The following is a 22,741-nucleotide window of genomic DNA, read 5'->3' as shown; positions in this document are numbered from 1 at the left end:
TTCTCTTGTTGCAGGGCACGGGCTCTAGGCGCACAGGCTTCAGTAGTTGTGGCACATGGGCTCAGTAGTTGTGGCTCACGGGTTCCAGAGCTCAGGCTCAGTAGTTGTGGTGCACGGGCTTAGTTGCTCCGCAGCATGTGGGATCTTCCCCGACCAGGGCTCAAACCCGTGTCCCCTGCATTGACAGACGGATTCTTAACCACTGCGCCACCAGGGAAGCCCCTCTTTTTTTTTTTAAAAGTCATTTAGTTAATTTTTCCTCTAAATATTCTTGTGAGGTGGGATGGGAGTTTTAAAGATAAAGGGCTTAGAGGATGTAGGCAAATTCACAGCGATTAATTACTAAATCACATGCCACAGTCACGTTACTGAAACACTTGTGTTTTAGCCCTGACATCACAGTCCCTCAGTGTCCCTGCTCTGTCGTGATTGTGATCACAGGGCAGAATGAGCCTGATGGAGAAACCCCAATCATGACGATAAGATGCCCTTGCCTTGGGGAGAGCATCCATCCGGGGTTTTCCTGATGAGAAGTGCATACCTGTGATCTTGCACTTGTCATCATTATTTTTCCGCATCTGTCTCTCTGTATTCCTAATGTGGCTAAATGTTTCAGATTCTTATCACTTGGGCCCAATGCTTGCAATAAATCAGCTTCTCTTTCTCCTTTCCAGTCTAATCTGTTTTATCCAGTGTTTCTATACACATTTTTAATTGCAGGGTTGTTTCTTGTATATAGTAGCTATTCAATTATTTTTTCATAATTGCGATTTTTATTAGCCTCTGTAATGATCGTGCCCTTTTTGTGGACGGTTTTGCACCTACTTTCCCCATCCTCTTGGCTTATTTATGGAGGCAGCACCAACCATCTAGATTGCAAGACGCTGCCTGTCACTCAAGTTCTTGCTCTTCAGTGATAATGTAGTCAGTATGCTTTAATGACCCTGTGAGGGATGTATTTTTAATGGAATTGTCCTCAATATTTAGGTGCTCCTGTTTTCCTTGAGGCCAACGTGCTCAGAATACCAGTCTAAACTTCTTACTCTTTCATTTTGCAGTGGAAGTCAGACACTTGAAATTAATTTGCCGTCACCCTAAATTTCCTACACCCGGTCTGTGTTTGAATCCAGTGAATTAGTGCTTGCCAGGCTTTGGGCACCGTTTTTCCGTGTATCATTTGCAATAAGTCACTTCTGTCTGCTGCACCATCCTAGCTAGAAACTGGGGGCCCTTGATATGTCTTGGGAGTCATAGGCGGGCCATGGGCACCGTCAGCTCTGGAGTTAAAACCTGCTCTGCTTCCAGAAAAACAAGTTGTGTGAGCTTAAGGAGACGGCTTCATTATTATGCTTCACTTTCACTATTTTTTCTTGTTTTTAGTTTTTGCATAGAGCCCAGTGAGTCTTTGGATATTAGTGGCCAGACATTAGGTGTGGAGAGCCTGTTTTTCAATGATCCTTTGAACAGGATCAGCATCAGTTGGGTGCAGGGATCTTCAGCTTCCTTCAGACTGTTGCTGTGAGGCCTCCCTCTACACTTGGCTGGCTTCCCGGTGGCAGAGTCCAGCCTCCTCTGTTCCCCTGAGAAGCTTGGTTAGCAAATATGCCAACTCAGTGCCCTTCCCGAAGACCTCACCGTAGACACGGCTCCCACTTCCTCCAGCCTCTGTTGCATAAAGCAGCCCTTGTTCACAGAAAACTGGGTTGGCTTTTGAAAACTTCTTTCTTACCCTTGCATACCTTGTATGAATGCACGGAGCGATGGAAGGCAAGAAGTGGATCATTGGTCCTATAAGTAACATTATTAATTAGCCAGTTCAGACAAAAATTTGCCATGATTAGTTTCATATTGTAAGGTCTTGCCAGTTGCCAGCCTTTATTGTAATGACTTAAAAAACCAAGGGCCAAGATGGGCCACCTCACCTCCCCAGACCACCACCTACATCAGCCACTGTCTCATACCCTCTGCCCACCTGCCGTGAAACATGACATAGAAAAAATAAAGAAGAAAGAGAAGCTGTGCAAGGTAACAAGAAATCAAAGTACGAAAGCCTGAGGGCCTTTCAGATACTCAGTGGATGTTATAGTCTAATGAGAAGATTATAAATAAGTAAATAAACCAATAATTTATGAGACTGGTGCTTGCTCTGAAGCAAGTGAAACAAGGAGCTGTGAGAGAGACCATTTCAGAGAGAGTGTTCAGGGAGGGCCGCAGGCCTCTCTGAGGGGCGACATTTGAGTTGAGACCACCAAGAAGCCAAGAGATGAGCCACATGAGGAAAAAGCCTAGGAGGATCCCAGGATAGGAGGGTGTCAGGCAGAGATGCCATCAACTACAGAGGCATTAGAAGACATGGCCTCTCCCCAGGCGAAATTAGGACCTGGTGACACTGTTGTCCTCAGCTCTCATCCCTCCTTGCATGCCAGACTCCGACCCCCAAAGATAGTCAATCAAACAAAAGAAAGCCTTTTCCCATGAAGCCATGGGGCAGTAGTTCCCACAGTCCCCCTCTCTCGGCCAGCGTGGCATTCAGACGATTTTTATCTGGAGTCAGCTCTTGGCTCTCAGGTGCCTTAAGGAACAAAAAATTGTGAATTTATTCTAACCTTGTGACTAAAATTGGCAAGAATCCCTTTTTCCTTCTTTAATTACCTACCTGTTTGCTTTCTCTAAAGGCGTGACTGTTCCTAGGGCTGGCCTGGCTGGTAACTAAGACTGAGTGGTTTAGGAGAGGTTCCTTGCTTCATGGGACAGTTACACTTTTTGATGTGCTGAGCAGTTGTATATCCTGTATTAGGTAAATTTGCTAGGCTTCAGCGCTCTTTCACAAGTTAGGCAGAACCAGGTGAGAAACATCCTCAGGCTGCCACTGACAGGCCGAGCTGCAGGCATGACGTGGCTGTTGGGTTTGGGGATCAAGGAGCAGACATCAGCAATTTCATGTCTGGGACCACCGGTGAGATAATTTGCAGCATCAGAAGCCAAATGGGCAGGGGAGCATCTAGCCTTTTATCTATAAAATTAGAAGCAATTCTTAAAATGCCCTGGGCTTTTATTGATCTATTCCCTAAAAGCTCTACAAGTAGAGAGTGGAATTTTTAGTGGTCTTTAAAGATCTCGTAAATGTCATCGACTCACTGTCTGTGTAACTTGGAGAATATGGGGAATCTGGAACTAATAAATAAGCCCCAGGCGGTGTACTGGGGTAAATAAAGAAGGAAAGAAGAAAGTGCCCATAAAAGAATGTCTAATCCCATGTGGATCTGGAAAGGCGACAGGAACAGAAGAATACAGTGACGCTCGCTCCGGTCTAGGAGGATGTAGAGACAGTATTGCATGGTCAGTCAGGGCATGGAGTCAGATTACTTGGGTTCAGATCTCAGCTCCACAGCTGGTACCTGTGTGACTTTGGCAGCTTATTTAATCATTCGGAGGTGCAGTGTCCTTATCAGTAAAATGAGGGCAGTAATAATGACGCTTACTAAAAATATCAGTCTAGGTAGTTCATGTACAGGACCTAGCAGTGAGCCTGGCCATTTGGTTTTCTTTATTACTGGACAGACCTGGAGTTGAAGAAAGCCATCTCTGGCCAGGCTTACAATGCTTCTTCCTTTTACAAGTATTAGTCTCTATTTTATTGGGCAATGTGTGGTCACTAATTAGAGAGCAGTGGGTGGGATGGAAAGAAACATATGAAAAGCAAAGAGCGAAAGAGTCATAAAAAACAGGACTGCACTAATAACATGTAAAGTGGAAATTTATTTCTAAATTTTTACTTCCTTCTCTCTTCCTTCCTCCTCTGCCTCCTGGCTGTTAAAGGTTTTACTCTGCATAACCTACACCCCAACCTTTGACCTGAATGGGAGCGCAGTGCTGAAGATCGCGGAGGTGAGTATCCGTTTTCCCCAGACACTCAAGTGCTGCTTGTGTGTGCTGTCTGCTCACAGCTGCTTTACCCCGACCTGGGATAAATGCTGGGGTGGGGCCAAGCCGCAGCAGTGGGGTGAGCCCTTCTCTGATCATTATTGTGGGGAATTTCCACTATGGAGTTGATCTGTGGGAAGCAGGCTATGTGGGCCACCATCCTTAGTCGGTGCTCTGCATGTTTTGGTTTGCTTGACTTGAGGCTTTAGCCATGGAAATAACAGTACCGGTTCTCCCGACGCTGCTACACCTAGGTATTGCACTTACTATTTTTCCTAAGATTGATGGAAGAGAATTTGATTTTTTTTTAATGGTTTTTAAGAAACCACGTGTGAGATTTAGAGGAGATGTTTATTGATTAAATTGCATCCCCATCTCCTAAACCCTGATGAATGCATTTTGTAACGATCACTGGAAAGCCTTCTCTTTTCCATCTGTGTTGCAGCCTAGAGTAATATGTGCCTTCAGCACTCCCTGCAGTATGTCCAACAGAAAACTTGCTTTCTTGAATGTCTGGCATATGCCTTTGGCTTTTGGAGACAGCATCATTCCAAAGCTGTACTTTACTATGCTTAGAATGAATTACCTGCCACTTCTTGAAAAGAGTATCTTCAGGATTTGTATGTTTTGACAAGACTACACACATAGACCTCAAGGAGCCAATGATATATTCAGAATTCTGAAATTATAGAGAAAAAGAAAGCCTAACTATCAACAGTCATGGGTATTTTTTTTTTAACACTAATGATTACCATTTTTTGAGTATACCAGGTAGACGCTTAACACTTAGGGCATGTTTTCTTTTTTCCCCTTTTTCTCATTATTGAGGTATAACCAACAAATAAAATGTTCGATGTTTCGATATGCATATACATTGTGAAATAGTCACCACAGTCAAGCTAATTAACATATCCATCATCATACATAGTTAACATTATCATGAGTTCTCTGTGTAAAAGCAATGCTAACAGCGCCTGCCTCGCTATCTCGTAGTATGGTTGTGCTGATTAGACAAGAAAGATAGAATCCATGTAAAAAGCTTTCAGTGCAGGCAGCCGCATAGTAAATGCTGGGTCAAGGTTAGCTGCTGCTCTCCTGGAGCAGCAGATGGATGACGACGTCCAGGCTTCCACTAAATAATGTTGACACGGCCAGGACCCTGAAGGGATGGGTCATCAACTGGGCTTAGGTTCCTGAGACAACAGTAGCAAGCTTACTTCCCCTTCTTGCCCCTCCTGCAGCCTCCTGAGATCCCCTAGTTGGAAGAGTTCCCAGCAGAATGTCAGCATGAAGGTCATAAAGCAGGGGTCAGACCATCATGGAAAAATGCGTTACTTCCAGTGCTAGCTTTGACTTATTGTTCAGGATGGAGGCTTCGGACTGCATTCCTCTGAAGGAAGGACTTGGCAAAAATCTTAAAAATAAACTTTTCATCCTGTATTTGATAGCGGGGACCTTCCCTTGACAGTGTGCAGGCTCCCAGAAGATGTTTTTAGGCCCCGCCTCTCCTGTAGATCCACAAGAAGGTCCTACCACCTCCCTGTCCGTGATGGAACTTAACAGTTGAGGCTGCAGGTTCCCCCAGCCCTCACTTAGATGCCCCACTCTTTTCTGGTGACTGGAAACATCAGCAGATTCTCCGGCATAGCAGGGGGATGGAGACTGCTTTGTAAGGACCACAATGGTCACCCCTTCAAAGTGCTTTTGATAAATGGCAGTGTGCAGAATCACTCCTCTGTGCTAGCCTGGACCTGGCGTGGACACCAGGTTGAGGGGAGTAAGAATCCAACTCTTGCAGCTGGCCAGTCCATGGGTAAGGACATCTGCACGCCAGGCTGCTGAGAGAAGCAGAGGACAAGCATGCCGATTCCAGCACCAGGGGCTCACTCTATCCAGTGGCACCGATCAGAAAGCCAGTGAGAAAAACACCCTGGAAAGTGCTCTCCTGCTGAGAATCGTGGATCTTTTATCCATCAGGCTTGGCTGCAACTCAGAGTACTTCCACCAGGCGTTAGCTAGAGCTCTGGGCTCTCTGTGGCCATTTCCTCTCAGAGTTGATCATTCTGAGGAGGCTTGAGAACATAACATCACTCTTGGTGGCAAGAGATAAGTACATATTACATGGCTAAGACAGTGTTCCATGGCTACCTTTAGTACATATTTAGCTCTCTGCCAGGCACCGTTCTCAGAACTTTCCCTGTATTAGATCATATAATCTGCACAGCAGTACTGTTGTACTAGCCACACAGCTAGGAAGTGATAGAACCAGGAAGCGAGACTGGTCGGTATGACTGATAGCCACACAGCTAGGAAGTGATTGATAGAACCAGGAAGCGAGACTGGTCGGTATGACTGAACTTTTGGTCTTTATACCCTGTAGCACGTGCTGTCATAGTTTGGTTGTGGAAGGGACACTCACAGGGGCCCTTACACTTGCCCCGTGGAAACCAGTGGTAATTCTCAAAGGGGCTACCCTGCCCCTCATCCAGACCATTCCCAGGCGTGAGCACCCTGCAGACACAGTGTTGAAGTTAAACTAATCTTGCCTTTTATCTTTAAAATAGATCTTTTTCTTAAGAGAATAGTATGCCTCAGTTCACCACCAACGATTAAAGATCAGAATTAGAGACAGGCTTATACAAGTTTGCATAGGTTCCTGTATAAGGCTGACGATTTTCAGTAGTTACTTGATTAAACTTTGACCTCTCTTTACCCTCCTGAAATGAACTCTCTTACATATGGGATACTTACAGTTGCAAAGCATCAGAGGCCCTACTTTTATGTTTGTGGTTCTCTTCAAAGGCTGCATATTCAAATCACCTGGGAAGGATTAGCAAAAATAAGATGCCTAGGGTTGCCCTAGAAATTCTGAGTTTTTTGGTCTTAGAGGGACCTGGGCAAACAAATTTTGTAAAGGCCTCCAGTTGATTCTACTGCAGAAGTCAAGTTGTAAATCACTGCTCTGATAGTTACTGTTCTCTCCAACAAGCTGTGTTGTAAAACCACATTGAATGGAGCTGTGATGCTCTAAAGCCTCAAGCGTGGTCCACTCGGCAGGTGCATGGCAGCACCTGGGAGCTTGTTAGAAATGCAGGTCCTCGGGCTCCAACCCAGACCTCTGAATAAGAAGCTGCCTTGTAATAAGATACCCCGTGGGATGCATAAACGTATTAAAGTTTGAGAAGCGCTGCCACAAGTGAATATTGGTATAATCTCATTAAAATGAGATCTAAAGATAGTGTTTTTCTGGGTTTATAGACCTAAATCCCAGGCAAGGTCTGTCATGCCTCTTTGCCATGGCTAATCGAGCCCCCTCCACGAAGTAGGGATGCCCACACAGCAGCAGAATCCTCTCAATGGTGGCCCCTAATAAGTACAAGATTTTGACTCTTCTAATTTCCCTTGTCTTTCATCATCTTCTCCTGCCAAATCATCTCCACGTTTTCTCCTTCCCATTTGTCATTGCTTGATATATATCAAACATATTTCTTAAAACGCTTCAATGGTTTAAACTGCCACAGAGCTATCCCACTGTTCCTTCTGAGTATGTGTTTCCACCAATAAGGCCCTGTCAACCTTTAAAACCATAGCTCCTCCCCGAATCCATATTTATGTAATCTGGCATAAGACGAGCATGGAGTAGATCTATTTATAGGAAAAGCATAAGAACAATTTATAAATATAAGCTTATGGATCAGTAGTTACAGCTGTTAGATTATTAAGTGCATTATGTATGCATAATTTAAGAAAGGATAGTAGACTTATTGGAAATCATTGTTTACTTCAGATACACATGATAGGTATAAGTATTTTTCTTACATTGCCTACATTTTATTTTTCCTCAAATTTGCAAAATAGCTTAGAGCCTTTTGGTTTTTCACCATAGAAGTTGCTTAAGAAATACTTTTTCATCAACAGGAAGCATTAACTACAAAAGAGAGTTATACTGCCACAAAAATAATGGTATTCTGTAGACATAGTGAAACCCAGTGATTTTGCAGGTTTTTGCATGTTCTCAAGTGCTTTCCACCTGCTAATTTAGCCTTTGAAAAATCTGCATCTCTATTTTTAAAGCAGGACATTTCAGCCTAAAACTACCACTTAGCTCCTGGAAACTTTCTTGGTTGTAGCTGAATTTCTCATAAAAATAAGTCTTTAACTTCAAGAAAAAAAATCTTTTCTCCTATTGTCACTTTTGATATAGCTAGGGAAACAATTTATAAAAAGACCTTAAAGTAAATCATTTAAAAACCCCTGTGGAAATGTTGGGAGAGAATCCACACACTCTCTTCTTTCTTACTCCGTCTGCATTGACTGTTACTCAAGAATAGTGTTTACCCTGGAACCTGTTGATCAGGAAATGGGATGTGTGCTTAAGTATGAAAAATGAGTCTGTTTTCCCAAGGTACTGCTGAAACTATAAAAGGATCATTAAGCGCTGAAAATGTAAATAAGAGGGCAGCCTTCATTTGTGTGTCTAACTTTAACTTGCTTAATTAAACTGCAATAATGACAGTTTTTCAGAATAGGGTCTTCTATGATGCAGGAGGAATAAATATCAACCGAATTTAGAATTGGACAGTTATGAAATATCCAACATGTGTTTTCTGTTTAATTTCATGAATTATCATTACTAAAACTCTGTATGGATACAAAATTCTCTTCATTGGTTGAAAGCTGGACGCTTAGTATTTCTCCTACTATTATGCCCAAATGAGCAGATGTGTTGAGTGTTCCGAGGATAGTTACCTTAACGTAGGAAAAAGCTGTCGAAGTAAAAATCGCCAAGGCCTTGGGAAGAGGTAGTGCATAACCAGAAGCTCTGTGAAGCTGATTTGAAGATGGTTAATGATACTGTTTCATTGGTAAGATTTGGAGCATATTCTCATGCCTGCTGAAGTCTGCTCTATGGGATTTTTCTAAGTGAGAAAGCCTTGTTTGTAAATGTGTATTTGCTGGTTTGATCTTAGTCATGGGAAACTTCCAGTCTTTGATCCTGTGGCATGTTATCAAGTTCAAGCAGAGTCTCTCTCAAAGACCTTTTTTTTTTTCCTTTAAGATTTTTACTTTCAGGAACCTCCCTTTTTTACTCCATCCATCCTCCATCCCTCAATTCCAAAACAGTGGTTAATAATGGTAGCTACTGATGGTTGAGTTCCTAGGGCATGTCAATAAGTATTGTATTTTCCACACATTCTCTTTTAATCTTTACCATAACCAAGCTATATAAAGAATCCAGAGAAAGGGAGGTTAATTTGCTTGCCCAGTGATTTTAGACCAGGAAAGCCCAAAGGTGGATGGGAGGGAGGGGTCTCCAGGCTGGAGTCTGATTGCACCCACTCCACTTTCCACATGCTTCCTTTGTGAGTAAGCTCCCCCCACTGCCATCTAGACTTATTTTATATTGATTTGTTTATAAATAAAAAACAATATTGGAGAAATATTTTTTTTAGATGTTCAAATCTAGGCTTTTTATATTTCAAATATGTGCTGTTAACCACTATGCTATACTATTGCTTCCTGGCTACCCTCAGTCTTAGAAAATGTTAGTGAAATCTTGCCATATTAATATAGCAACTGACTGAAATTCTTTGGATTCTTATCCACTTTGGACCTTTACCAAGGCATTTAGTTAGAGAATGGCTGTATGGTGGTTTTACATGTAAAGCAGAAGTGTTGATGCATTTTACTTTTTTTGTGACCGTAGATTCAAGTGACCATCGGGCATATGCCACTTTCTTGGGTGTCTTTACATATTGATACTCAGTTTGTCTTTTCTGAACATTACGTTATCCTCAGAGGATATGGAGTTTAGCAATAGTTCCACTTGTTATGCCAGGGAACTTAAAAAACACTGAAGCTTAAGACCTGCTGCCAAAGATTCTGATGTCACGGTTCTAGTTGTCACTAAAGTATTATTTTAATTGGGCTGACTTCTCTTTAAATATTCAGTGATCCTTTTTTTTTTTTTTTTTTTTTTTTACTCTAATGTGGAAGCATTATTTCTGAGCCATACCTCAAATAAAATATTTTACGATTAAGGAGCAGATAGTCTCCAGATATAACCTGGAAAAAGAGTACACAGATGACTTACTTGGTCCATTTATCCTGGAAGCATCTTATTTGTCTTGTTCTCTTTAAGACTGGGAGGGGTAGCCCCACCTCCTGGCAAGAAAACCAACCAAGGAAGTTGGCCCATTAAACCAGCTGAGGCTACTGGATTGAGGAAACCCCATTCTAAGGAGCTTCTCCACTTTTCCTTCCAGAAACTCTTTCTTTCCTTCCTCGTGGGCCAGTCTCTTTGCTGACTCTGGTTTGACTCCTCTAAGGTGTCTGTTCTTTGGCTAGTTACTGCCAGATAGGCTTTGAGCGAACTAGTCCTTTGCAAGACATTCTCCACTTTCCTTTAACCTCTGGCTCTTGAAGAACTTAGTTGGAGTTAGAAGACACATTGAGCAATGCAGAGATCCCCTCTACTTCATTTTGGGTTGGTTCACTGGACAGAGGCTAGAGTTTGGTAGACCCTGTGTAGACAAAGCAGAAGGCTCTGCCTGAGGAGGTGCAGGCATTGATGGGTTGAGGGGTCTTAAGCCATTTGAATATGCCAGCTGAAGCCAGGAAGAACATGGAGGAGGAAGAAGGAAGTCCCAATGAGTTTTCCGTAAATGCCTGGGCACTTTAAGAATTTCCTTGTAAGTTGAGATCCAAAAGGAAAACCAGCAAATTTCCCTACCCCAGCATGGGATCAGATTTACTTACACAGGTATTTCTTAGGAATAATAAAACAACTTCAGTTCATTCTGTCTGTGTGTATGTATGTGTGTGTGCCTGTGTGTCTGCATCAACAGGACCCGTTTGATGAGGTGCCTCCTGTCACATACCATTACTGCTGTTTACCTGGGAACGGCAGAGCCACTGAGCTGTCATCACAATATAACAGGGTTCAGACTTACAGTGATCATCAAAATTTCCTTTGGTTCTAATGTGATCAGCAAGCATTCATATAAGAGACATTTCTGCTTTCTTGTAGCTTGCTTAATCTCTGATCCTTTCTATTTTTTATCACCATAAATTGTCATCTCGGTAAAAATTTTCCAGTTGGAAACATACTAGCTCTTCCCTTTATAGAACTCATTAGTCAGTACCATGCACTGTTTTAAGGAAGCTATGCCACTAACCCCATTCAGATAGGGAAGAGAAGGTAAATGCACAGTTCAACAAAGTGAAGGTCATACGTACTTTGTAAAGCTAAGCAAACTTCTACTGTGGCAGCTTCTTTAAAATTTATTATCACTTTGGTTAACGTATATTGAATATCTGCTACATTCTACTATGCTGCTTCATATTTAATAATAGTAATTACACCGTGGTTGTAACCTAGTACTGTTATTTATCAGTCTACTGACTCGGTGATACAAAACTTGCTTATGTATGGCTTGCAAACTTGTGTTTTCTTGTTCTTGTTCCTTCCTGCTTTCGGGGTCTGTTTTGCTTCATTAATGATGTATGTTTTTGCCCTCAGTTGTGTCTAGCATGCCATAAAGCTAGATGTCCACAAATGCATGAAATGATCAAAATGTCCCTTACGAAACTCCTCACTGTCCTGTGTCTTCGTGCATTCCCTGGCGATCAGGGGCCTGTGGCTTTTCACAAGGTATTTGACTTGCCCTTTGAGCCTCTGGCAGAGGTGCAGGACTGAGGCTTTTTAAGTGTCAGTTCTGCACCACGAAAGCAAAGGGCATGGGGAGACAGAACTGATACAGGATATATGAAAAGAAGAAACTGATAAGCTCCTTTTCCAGAAACTCAGCCTGACTTTGGACATGGTGTTCTCTGAGCTTCTCTGTTTCAATGTGCTCATCTTAGCACTGCCCTGAGGTATAGGAAGAAAAACATTCACAAAGTGAAAAATCACTGGTCTTGAATTACAATGGTCAGGTTTATAAGGGGAAACGTAGTTCTGCAAACCTTTCGGATTTACCAATTTATTATTAATATAGCAAGTTAAAGGAACTTTTCTTTAGAAGATGTCAGGATAACTGATAAAGCATTTCTTTCTGAGTACCTAAAGAGAGTGATATTATCAGATACATGATCTTTTTTTTTTTTTTTTTTCCTGTTTTTTTGCAGTACGTGGGCCTCTCACTGTTGTGGCCTCTCCCGTTGCGGAGCACAGGCTCCGGACGCGCAGGCTCAGCAGCCATGGCTCACGGGCCCAGCCGCTCTGCGGCATGTGGGATCTTCCCGGACCGGGGCACGAACCCGCGTCCCCTGCATCAGCAGGCGGACTCTCAACCACTGCGCCACCAGGGAAGCCCCATGATCATTTTTATATTTAAAAGGATACCCTTTTGTCATATTCCATATTTATACTCCCAACTTTAGTAGAATGAGATCCTTAGGTTAATCTTTTTTTTTTTAAGCAGACTAAACATGCCTATCTTTTCCCTTAATAAAACGCCTCTTGCAATAAGTCATTTCCAGTGTTGTACGTGTAGTAATAGCACCGAAACATTAAAAATGGTGGTAACATTAAAACTCAAAGAAATGCATTTGTTACTTGTGAAGTTCATCTGTTTACAGCACTGTTTGTGTTGCTTCAAATCCAGTTCTTCATGTGTGCTTTCTTTCTTGGGTCTAAAGGGACTGATAGAGTTTTTTAAGCAGGATATATAGATGGCTCTCAGTATTCAGGAATACCATGTTTATGTTAAGTGTATAGTTCAGCTCTCCAGATAGCTACTCTCATCTTTAGTGCATCTAAGGCTTAAAATTTCCCCTTAAATTTATGTCAGAGCTTAGAGATTTAAAGATCAACAGTTATAAAGATTTCTTGGGAGAGTATAAGATTTAAAGAAAACTGTTAAATCCTAAGGTATAAATAATATGAGTGTGCCTGATTACACTGTGGAGAATTTGATTTCATCAACGTGAAATACCTCACTCAGATGTATTTTCACAGTTTTTAAACTATTTCATCACATGCAAAAGTAAAAGCCTTTCAAGATTAAAACATGTTTTTTTCTAAGTATGTATAAATTGTACCTTCAGGTACATTATAATCCACGATTGTTTAAGAAAATGAATTTAAAACTGATATACCCTAAATGGTAGTTGGAAAAACAAATATTTTGGAACTTGCTCTTAGTTTTTAACGTAAAATGAATTAATCTAAGCCAACTTCCAAATACGCTGTTGAGTTTTCAATGCTCGTTTGGAATATTAAGCATTCAATAGAAGATAAATTAAACTGTTAGAAAATATTTACTTTTACCTAGTTAATTTTACCAAGAAGGTTATTATAATGAGGCCGGGCAGAAAGGTCGCGCTTAAGCAGTAGCAGCAACAAAGGTTAACGTTTAGTTTCTCTACTTTCAGTTATCAATCATCAAATTAAATTTGCCATTTGGGTGAGAACCCTGTATTTTCCTTGTAGATAGTCTTGGAGTTACTCCTAGAAAAATAATTTAGGTACATTAAATCCCCCTTTTTTTCTTTTTGTGGGACTAAATATGCTTGGAAAATGTAAAGGATAACATATCTTATGCAGAGGAAAAAGTGGGCAAATTTAAAGCATGCATTTATTGTCAATGCCCATTCCTATAGCTTCCAAAGGAATTAGAGGCAATAAAATCTGAAAAGTCATGCCATTTAACATCAACATCATCATCAAATGAGAGATTTTTTTTTTCCCCCCAAATTGGGACTTCTCCATGCAGCAGCCATCAGGGAGTCTTCTCATGTTCAGCTAGGCATTCAGACTCACAAGACCCAACTAGACCACAACTGGCGTTATGTTCACTTAGCAGGATATAGGACAGGAAACAGAAGTAGGTTAACGGCAGGCATTTATCTTTCACAGGAGTCCTTGCTGCAGTCCAGAGGCTAGTTGCTGGCTCTCAAATGTCAGCTTAGGAGCAAAAAGATGAGAGCCACCCTTGTGGGTACAGAGTCACCTTGGCTTAGCCTCCGCAGGTTTCAACTATGTAGGAACCAATAATCTGTAACAACTGCATGAGTTCAGCTGGCAGAGGTCCGAGAGGGTGTGATCAATGACAGCAGTCACCCAGAGAAACTCCTCACCAGGTTTTTATAGTTCGTTCACAGTTCTCCGAATTCAGATGCAGCTTAGTAATCGGGGGACATTTTTACCCTAAGCCATGCTGCCTAGTAACACAGCTAACTGTCCCACTTCTATCAGGTTTCCAAAAGAACACAGCTGGAGACTTAATCCAAGGTCAAACTTGTTTATAGAGGAGAAAGGGTTTCATTAACCCTTTTCACACACTTCATAACTCTGGAGTTAAATTCTGTTCCTGTTTTGTCATGGAGAGAACTTTTCCTGATTAATTTCTAGCCACCTGAGTTTGTTCTAGGTAGAATTATTTGGCATATCTAAAAATCACTAATTTGCGTTCTTCTGTGATACTCAGAATAATAAGCTTCTAAGAGTGATAATCTTTAGGGAAAGATTACTTTTCCTATATGATTAAAAACAAATTCCCAGGGATTTAAAATATATATTTAGTAGTACTCATTGACAACTAGTCTTAAATCAGGCTGACTTTCTATTTAAATGAGAGATTTAACATCCTCTCCAATTAATTCCAAAGCATGTTGGTAATGAACTGATATCTACAGATCGTGTATGTTGCTGTCTTATTTCTTTACCAGGTGTGCATTGAAACATACATATGTAGCTGTCACCAGCGTAGTATAAACACGGCTGTGCGGGCAACTCTCAGTCAAATGCTGAGTGACTTGACTTTACAGTTACGACAAAGGCAGGAGAATACGGTGAGCCTCTCGGTACCCACACGTTCATCCCGGTCTTGCCAGTGTCTCTGTGTAACCGCATGCTGAGTGTCCCACGTCCTATATGCTTTCCCCTCCCCCTGCCAGGGCTGCTTCCTACTGAAACATTAGGAAGGGCTGGCTTGGTTCAGAAGAACATTTATTTATATAAATTAAACTCTTTAAATGTGTCTTTGCCTGTTTCACTCCAAAGCTTGGAGAGTTATTTTTCCTTATGGTTTCGGTCATGTTTTTAGTCATTAATTTAAAATTCACTTTTCTTTTAAAATCATGTTTTAAACATCTCTGATTGAACAATTTAAAATATTTTGATGTATTAACAAACAGAAGTAAATTCAGAATTAAGAAAAATTACTAGCAATTAATTACATGCTTTGAGGCTTGGTGTATATGTTTCTGTTTATGAAATAAAAGGCTGGGGCAGGAGGTTTTCTTCACCTGCTGGTGCCATCAGGGAAAAAACTGAATTTGTCTTCTCTCTGTCATCAAAGCCCACTCGAGCTTTTTGCTCTGAACTTCAGCAGTTTGTCTAAAATGAGCATTCCTGGGAAAAATGTAACATATACAGCTTCTTGTATATGTTATCTCCTGGGAATGTTAATTGAGGAGATGATTCCTCTTCAAAATTGGTGTTTTAAAAAAAATGCCTCTAATAATTCAGATTAAACTTTTAAAATCTGCAAGAAGTATTCCGAAATGAACACTTTATGAGTTATTTTTTAGAATAGGAAATCTCAATGGCAATCCAGAATATCTCAGAAATTAATTTTACAGAAATGAAGAGTTCATTTCTAATTTTTAACTTCAATTATTTTATAATTTTTAGAAAATCATGGCGTTGAGTGAAACCTTAGAGATTATCTGGTCAAATTCTTTTATTCCTCAGAAAAACAGCTGGGGAAGATGAAGCCCAGAGAGATGAAATTGAAATCTAAAATTAATGAGCATATCAGTGAAAGAGCCAGAACAAAAGCCCTAGTCTCCTTACTGACTCCCAGTCCAGGTTATTAATATGCAGTCTGGCAGCCAGTGTTTTTTTGTTTTTTGTTTAAATCCACCAATCTGAAAAAACAAATACTGATTTTCTTTTCTGTTTGCTATATCTAAAGCCCAAGTTTTTATTAAAAATGGTTTAAACTTGAGATATTTTTATTATATTAGCTTACTCTTTGTTAAAAACGATTTCATTTATACTAAGGTTTTGCATATGACGGTATAGATATATTAGTTTAAAAGAAATTCAAATCTATAAGCAGAAAGCATTAAGAGAAAAAAGTTTCTTAATGGAAACAAAGCTAAGATGTTGAGAGTCCTGATACTAGTATATTATCATGTTCCATCCTTGCTAAATGGCAACATGATGGGAAATACTATAACACTAATGCTTTAAGATGAAGCATTTAAATGAAACTTTGTAGTTTCAAAGAGATTTCAATTATGATAGTTTATTTCGTTATATTTTTAAATTTTTAAGTAGGAGAATTTGGGGTTTTAAGTAAAACGACTCAGCTTTTTAGCTTATCTTACTCTTCTGTAACAATGGTGACAGATATAGTTGTAGAGGTCTGCATAAAAGGACAGGGTTGTCTGCCTCTGTCCTAGGTACTGTGTGGCTAATCAACCTTCTGGTCCCCCTCATCACTGACCATCTGGACTCACCCCATCAGGAGGCAAGATCCCAAACGAGATAGAAAATGAGTGTTTCCTGTTAATTTCCTTTCTATTACTCATTAGATCCCTGGAGATGTTTTTGTGTCCCAGAAAATCATGATTCTCAGGATGCTAATATTTGAAGCACTTAGGATGTTTAGTAGAGGGAGACATAACTTTTGCCACCTAAGAATGGTTATTTTTTTTTAAAGAAAAGCTATTAAAGGGGAGTGGTCCCTAGGAATGGTGAGGCTCACTCTAAGTAGGCTGCATGTTCTCCCATGGGACACTTAGCATTACTCGCAGAAGACGTGTATAGTGCTTAGCATGACCCATCACCGGAAAGACGTCATGGGCCATCTCAGAATTAGAAAGACTTAAACAGAGTGGAAAGAAAATACATCTAGAATGCCAAAAGCTTAGCATGAAGTGTATCTTCAACTTAATGTCTAGCCCCTCCCAACCCCTACTCCCAGGGCCAGATTACTCAGTTTGATTTTGTAGCCTCAGAAACCGAGTTATTATCGAGCTTTAGTTTTGAATTCTTTCGATGACAAAAGCCATTGTTAAATTGTTGTTACTCATTTTAAAAAGAAACAAAATGCCACATGTAAATATGGGGGGGGGGGGTAGGTGGTAGTGGTTCTCCTATCCATAAAAATGATTCAGATGGATTTCTTCCAGAAAATGTTGTTCTGAACTTAATATTTATCCATGTGCTGAGCTGTAGGCGCTAACATAGCATTTCCCAAAACGCTGTAGAAGTTGCTGAGCTTGCAAATTTATGAACAGAGAAGAGTAGAAATACATGCCTGTAACAAGTTTTAAAATGATCAGTGCTATGCTATGATTTATATCTGGTAGTTAATTGGCATGGAAATGCCTTCTGTTTATCTCCCAATGCTAAGAGGTGGGGAGACTGAAGGGTTGCCTTCCTGCTCTCAGCTCAGTAGTCACTGAATTATCCCTACCAAGGGAAATAATCTTACTACCAGTAAATGTCTTTTCCTTCCTATTCTCCCTTCCCTCCAGGTTCTGTCTCTACCCTGATAGTTCCAGATCTACTAGAGATGGCCTAGAGGGTCGGTCTGGTCAGTCAGAAATTAATACACTCCCCCATCAATTAGGAATCTGGTGCTTCTGACCCGCAGTCATCTTGGACGACTTGTATGTTGATGTCCAGGAACCTGATTCTTCTTACGATTAAGAATCTCTATTCATTAGGTGCCAGTCAGAGTGCAGTCTGTGACCTTGGGACAAATTGTTTTTTTTTGTGCAAAGAGAACGCATCTGTTTAGGCAGGTATTGCCTCAGGTCATAGCCCTGCAGCATCCCAGAATGATCAAGTGCTTGGTGGGCCTTAAACTTCCAGGGGGTTGTGGACTCTTGAATGAGTTATTTTTGGAACTGATAACTCAGTTCAGACATCACAGCCTTTTCATAAGTACCATGAGTAATGAAATGCTATCAAGAGCCGGAGGGTGCGCCTAGGTAAGTTAGCAGAGCCCAGAGCACTCAGATGACACTTTGTTTCCTAGAACTTTCCGTTGTTTAACAGTCGGGATTTTTCTTGCCTGAATCTCCTAATTGTCCTGTGTGTGTCTCCCTTACTAGATAATTGAAAACCCGGATGTACCGCTGGAATTCAGGAGTCAAGGTATTGGATTTGATTTCTGTGCATTCAGTTTAAAAAGCCGATGTAAAAACACCTACTATGTGCTTGGGGTGGGGATGTAATGCTGAGTAAAAGCTCTCGGGTTAGTTCCCCGTTCTCCTTGGAGGCTCTGCTTAGCTTTAGTCAGCTGTTGTTTCCTTCTGTTCCTACACCCTCTGCCAACCATACTTGTCCCTGCTCCAGCTGTGTCAAGGAAATTAACTCTTCACACACCTTCCTGCTGGAAGCTAGTTTTTGTAGTTAAATCAGTCTTCACGAAGTCAGGTTCATTATTTCACCTGAAGGGTATTTGTGAAACACCGAGTTTTTGACATGAAAAATGAGTCACCTCACAGGGAAGGACAGACAGCCCAGTTTCAGTAGCAGGTGAAATCAAGGTAAGGAACTTTCTTTCTGACCCACAGGACAGGAAAAAATAAAGGTCCGCGTACAACAGACAAGCACTTTGACTTCTTCAAAATGTTTGATGGTATTGTTTTCTGAAAGAGATATGAAAAATTCAAATTATCTGATTGAAATACTGAAATAGAATTTTTATTTTGAATTTTATTCAGTAATTTTTAAAATGTTGGAAAAAATCTGCTTTTCTTTGATATTTTTGCCAGTTAATAATGGGGAAAGGGGGGAGCGGGGTAGAGAGAAGATGAAAAAGACCAGGGAATGAAACAGAAAGAAGTAGCTAAGCAGCCACAGTTAGAAAAAGAATAAATGAAAGGAAAATGACTGCTTTAAGTCATTTTCTAAAGCATCACATTAGCATGTTGTTTTAGTCACATCCTCCTGCATTCTTGGGCTGCAGCATCCTTTCACCTTTTGAAGCTCTCAGTGGTATACTCCAAGATTTTCCACCAGTCTCTTCCTCTTTTGGCTCTTGCAGTTCCCATAATGTCTTCCTTTAACGTAGGATGATTTTATAAACTAAAAAAGGAGGTCAAAGTCCTCTTGGTTAAGGATGCATCTTTAAAATCTATATCAGTAAAAAAATTGATGGACTCATTTGAAATTTACCTAAAATTGAGTTTCAAGACTACTTGTGTGTTTTATTTATTTTAAACTATCTTTTATCATCGTACTTTATCATTTCTCAATTTGTTCCTGCATTTAAAATATTAAATTCTGAGGATCAGCCATTTATCATTCCCTTGCCTTCCTCCAATTTTATTTTTATTTTCCTTCTTACACTCTTGCCATTTTTTCTCCATCTTCTCTGACCTCATGGTCATTCATTCATTCATTCATTCTATACATCCATCAAACACTTGGGCACATTTGTATAGCTCTCCACAGGTTTTTATTTAAAAAAAAAAAAAGCAAATGCTTCCACTGGTTACTTCACTTGGCCCAACAGAGCTGGGACTTCATTGTTATTTGTTGCATCTTGCCGAAGGCTAAACTGAAGCTTACCCAAGCTCACACAGTCAGCAAACTGTGGACCAGTACTTGAACAGATTCCAAATTTCAGCCTTTTTCCAATACACTTCGGTGCTTCTGTGGGAGTTTTGTTGCTAGATTCTGGACACAAACATGTTTGAAAGGAAAAGTTTTTCTGACCGTGGCTGTTGCTCCTTTAACAGTGAAGGCCGCGTACCCTGAGGATGCTGGACAAATAGCTAAAATAGGTGAAGATGGTGACTAACTTATTTTGCCTCCTTTCCCTAGTTTCCTAGTATGAAAAGCCCATCTTTCTTCCATGCCACCATATTTTCTCTCTCTGGGATACAGCTCAAGTCTGCTCAGGAGACCCAGAAACTGAAGAGGTCAGAATAAGGGATACATGTGTAGTCTGCTGGCCTAAATATTGATAAAATTGTTATCGATTGTGTTGTTCCTTAAATTAACCAAATCTTTTTTGTTAAGTGTGAGTGAATTTTACTTATAATGAATAGTCTATTATTTCCTTCCTGGACTGTCTTGAGTGTTTTACTTTGGAAAGGACTGATGGGATAATCAGTCCTTTAATTCTTTTCTGTGACCCTTTTGGTGACCTGAGGAAGGCTCAGCAGTCCTGAAAGTATCAAAAGCAGAAGATGGGAAGGACTGTTGAGGAAGCCTATAGTGCCCCCTGCCGATGTCTAATGCCTGTCACCTCCTCTGTTTGAAGGGTCAACAGTAGAGTCCCTCTGTGATGACCTTGTCTCTGTGCTCACTGTTCTGTGTGAGAAGCTCCAAGCTGCCATCAAGTAAGTGCCTTCAACACTGGTGCTCTGATTCGTTAACGGACTATTTCTGAAGTAACTTTTGCCTGCAGCATCACTTAAAGTTGCAGAGCATAGGGACAGTGGTTCCCACCACCCAGTTGGTATTCACTGAGCAGTTCACTGTCTTTCCTGAGACATGTGTTTAGTGATCTTGGGCAAGCCCACATGACCAAATACGATTACTGAAGGATGTAATTTTCTGATGAGAAAAAGGGAAAAACAATACCTTGCAGAAGAGTTAATCCCTTGAGCATGGAGGTGAGTGGAAAAAATGTTGGCTAAGAGCTAGTTGATACGAGGGCCAGTCCTAACCTGGCATGTCCCAGGTCTGTGGCTCCAGATGAGCCTTCTCATCCAGCTATTGCACCTTCCTCCTCTGCTAAATGGCCAGGTTGGGCTGTGTGATCTTTTCTATTTCTTCTAACATCTCCTGAGCCTGTGAGCTCACACACCTATCTTTAAAAAGAATGTGTTATTCTGATTTTTATATACTTTTCATTTATTTGCATGACAGTTTAATCAGTGATATTAGTTCATTTGTGACATCCACTGCTCCAACTCTCCATGCAGTAAGTTGATAACTTCTGCATCTGTAGTAAAGACAAATCATAAAAAGGCCAGACTTTGCCAAGGTGAGATGAAAGTCTCTACCAGCTACATATTATAATTAACTGCAACATTCTACAACATGGTAGGATTCTGAAGTGCCTTTTGAGTTGGGAAAGACACATTAAACTATTGTTACTGGTAACTAGAGTAATTGATAATTCAGAAAACTTTTGCTTATAGAATTTTATGTGTGGTAATGAGCTACGAGAAACTGTCCAGTTGCAGACACGAACGAGCTCTCTCACTTTGCTGGAAACACCGCAGAAATTTGTTTTTGTTGTTTTTGTTTCTTCATAAACTCAGGATTATTTTTAAGCTAGGCTTAAAACTACTCTTTAAAAGTTGTTGCCGAATAGTCTCTACTTCAATTTATCTATCATTCCTCCAGGTCACCTGCATATTTTAACCAAATTAAGCTCAATTTATATCAGGCACTAAAAAAATGAAGAGATTTATTTAATACATAGGTAGTACAAACCAAAACGAAATAGCGCTTAACTTCTTCCACCCCCCACCCTCAAGTTTCTCCCACCCCAGGACCCTAGGCAGGCTGCAGGTATGGGCATTATTTTTCCTTCGGGGGGAATGTATATGGAATGTACCTGGCTGCTCCCGTGCCCCACTCAGGTCCCCTCTTCCTGACCATGGAGAGTTGGAGCACTAGGGCTGGGATTCAGATGAGCACCCTGACCTGTAGGCTCTAACCCCAGCCACGGTGACCCCATCTATAGGGGCCCCGTGCTGCCTGATTTCTTTGGGACAGTCCCAGGCTGTGCCCCTTGTGTATGATTACAATCACCCTCCTTCACTCTCAACAGTGTCCAGGCTGGGATAGGTTATATATCCACTCTACCCATCCATGCCCGGGGTTTAGATCTCTTCCAGTGCTAACTTCTCACCACCCCTGCCCAGGTCCCGTCCATCTTGGCAGAGCCAGCTGTTAGAGCTGGAATATGTTTCTCATTGGCTTGTTTTCTCCTGAGAGACAATCAGAGTTTAATTACTATTGGCTCAACTGCAATATCTTTTTTGGATTACCTGGGATAAATCCCCCGTTAGGCCCCTTACTAGCTCTTGACTTTGGGCAAAGAGCTCAACCACCCTAAGCTTATTTATCCTATAATTAATTATTATTAGCACGTTATAATTTTATTATGTTATAATAATATTTATAATAAAATAACGTTATAATGTTAATTATATTTGTAATATAATTTTAATATTGATATGCTTAATGATTATTCAAAATATTTTTAATTTGCATTATAATCGTTATAATCTAGTAATATATATAATATTAGTAATATAAAATATGTTAGGGTTTTTGTAAGGATTGAATGAGAAAATTAACCTAAAAGACTGTCAGTGCCCACCAACCCAAGATCACCAGGAACATCTGAGGTTAACAGAATTAGGGTTATTAACTTGCTGCCGTAGGGGAGCCTGTACACTATGCGAGCAATAGGACATCCAGTAAAAGGGTGGGTGTTAGGAATTGTTATAGGATTTGAACCTGAGTTAGGTAATTTGGTGCGGATTAAAGGAATTGGGGGTTCTGTTCAAGGACTGGCTACTGTCAGAAAGCAAGGGGCAATTCTAGCATTGAGCATCCTAGTTTTCATCTAGCTGACAAGAGGGCCAGATGGGAGCCAGTGTTGTCACTGGAGAAGCAGCAGGAGTCACTTACAGGGGAGGATAATATTTGGTCATTTTTGTAACTGTACAGATTTTTTTAAAAATTTCTGTTCAGATGTGATTGCCAGTTTGCTTTCATCTTGTTACATCATCATTGTGGAGAGTCCTCATCTGATGTTAACATTCTGTGCAGTTGTTTCTGTTCCCCAGGGGAACACAACAGCTGGCTGGTAGC

The 22,741-nt window shown here is 40.7% G+C and overlaps 1 protein-coding gene across 1 annotated transcript in view; it reads left to right on the top strand.

Annotated features, from left to right (window-relative positions):
- ARFGEF3 (ARFGEF family member 3) overlaps positions 1–22,741 on the top strand; it is a 181,759-nt gene that overhangs the window by 67,379 nt on the left and 91,639 nt on the right. The window contains exons 5-8 of the mRNA XM_032651324.1: positions 3,820–3,888; positions 14,599–14,721; positions 18,004–18,046; positions 20,166–20,244. Of these exons, the coding sequence (XP_032507215.1) occupies positions 3,820–3,888; positions 14,599–14,721; positions 18,004–18,046; positions 20,166–20,244 (314 nt within the window). The remainder of the gene's footprint in view (positions 1–3,819; positions 3,889–14,598; positions 14,722–18,003; positions 18,047–20,165; positions 20,245–22,741) is intronic.

This window comes from Phocoena sinus, chromosome 12 (genome assembly GCF_008692025.1).
Source record: "Phocoena sinus isolate mPhoSin1 chromosome 12, mPhoSin1.pri, whole genome shotgun sequence".
NCBI classification, from domain to species: Eukaryota; Metazoa; Chordata; class Mammalia; order Artiodactyla; family Phocoenidae; genus Phocoena; species Phocoena sinus.
Note: the sequence above shows the minus strand (reverse complement) of the source record. Positions and strands in the feature narration are given on the sequence as shown.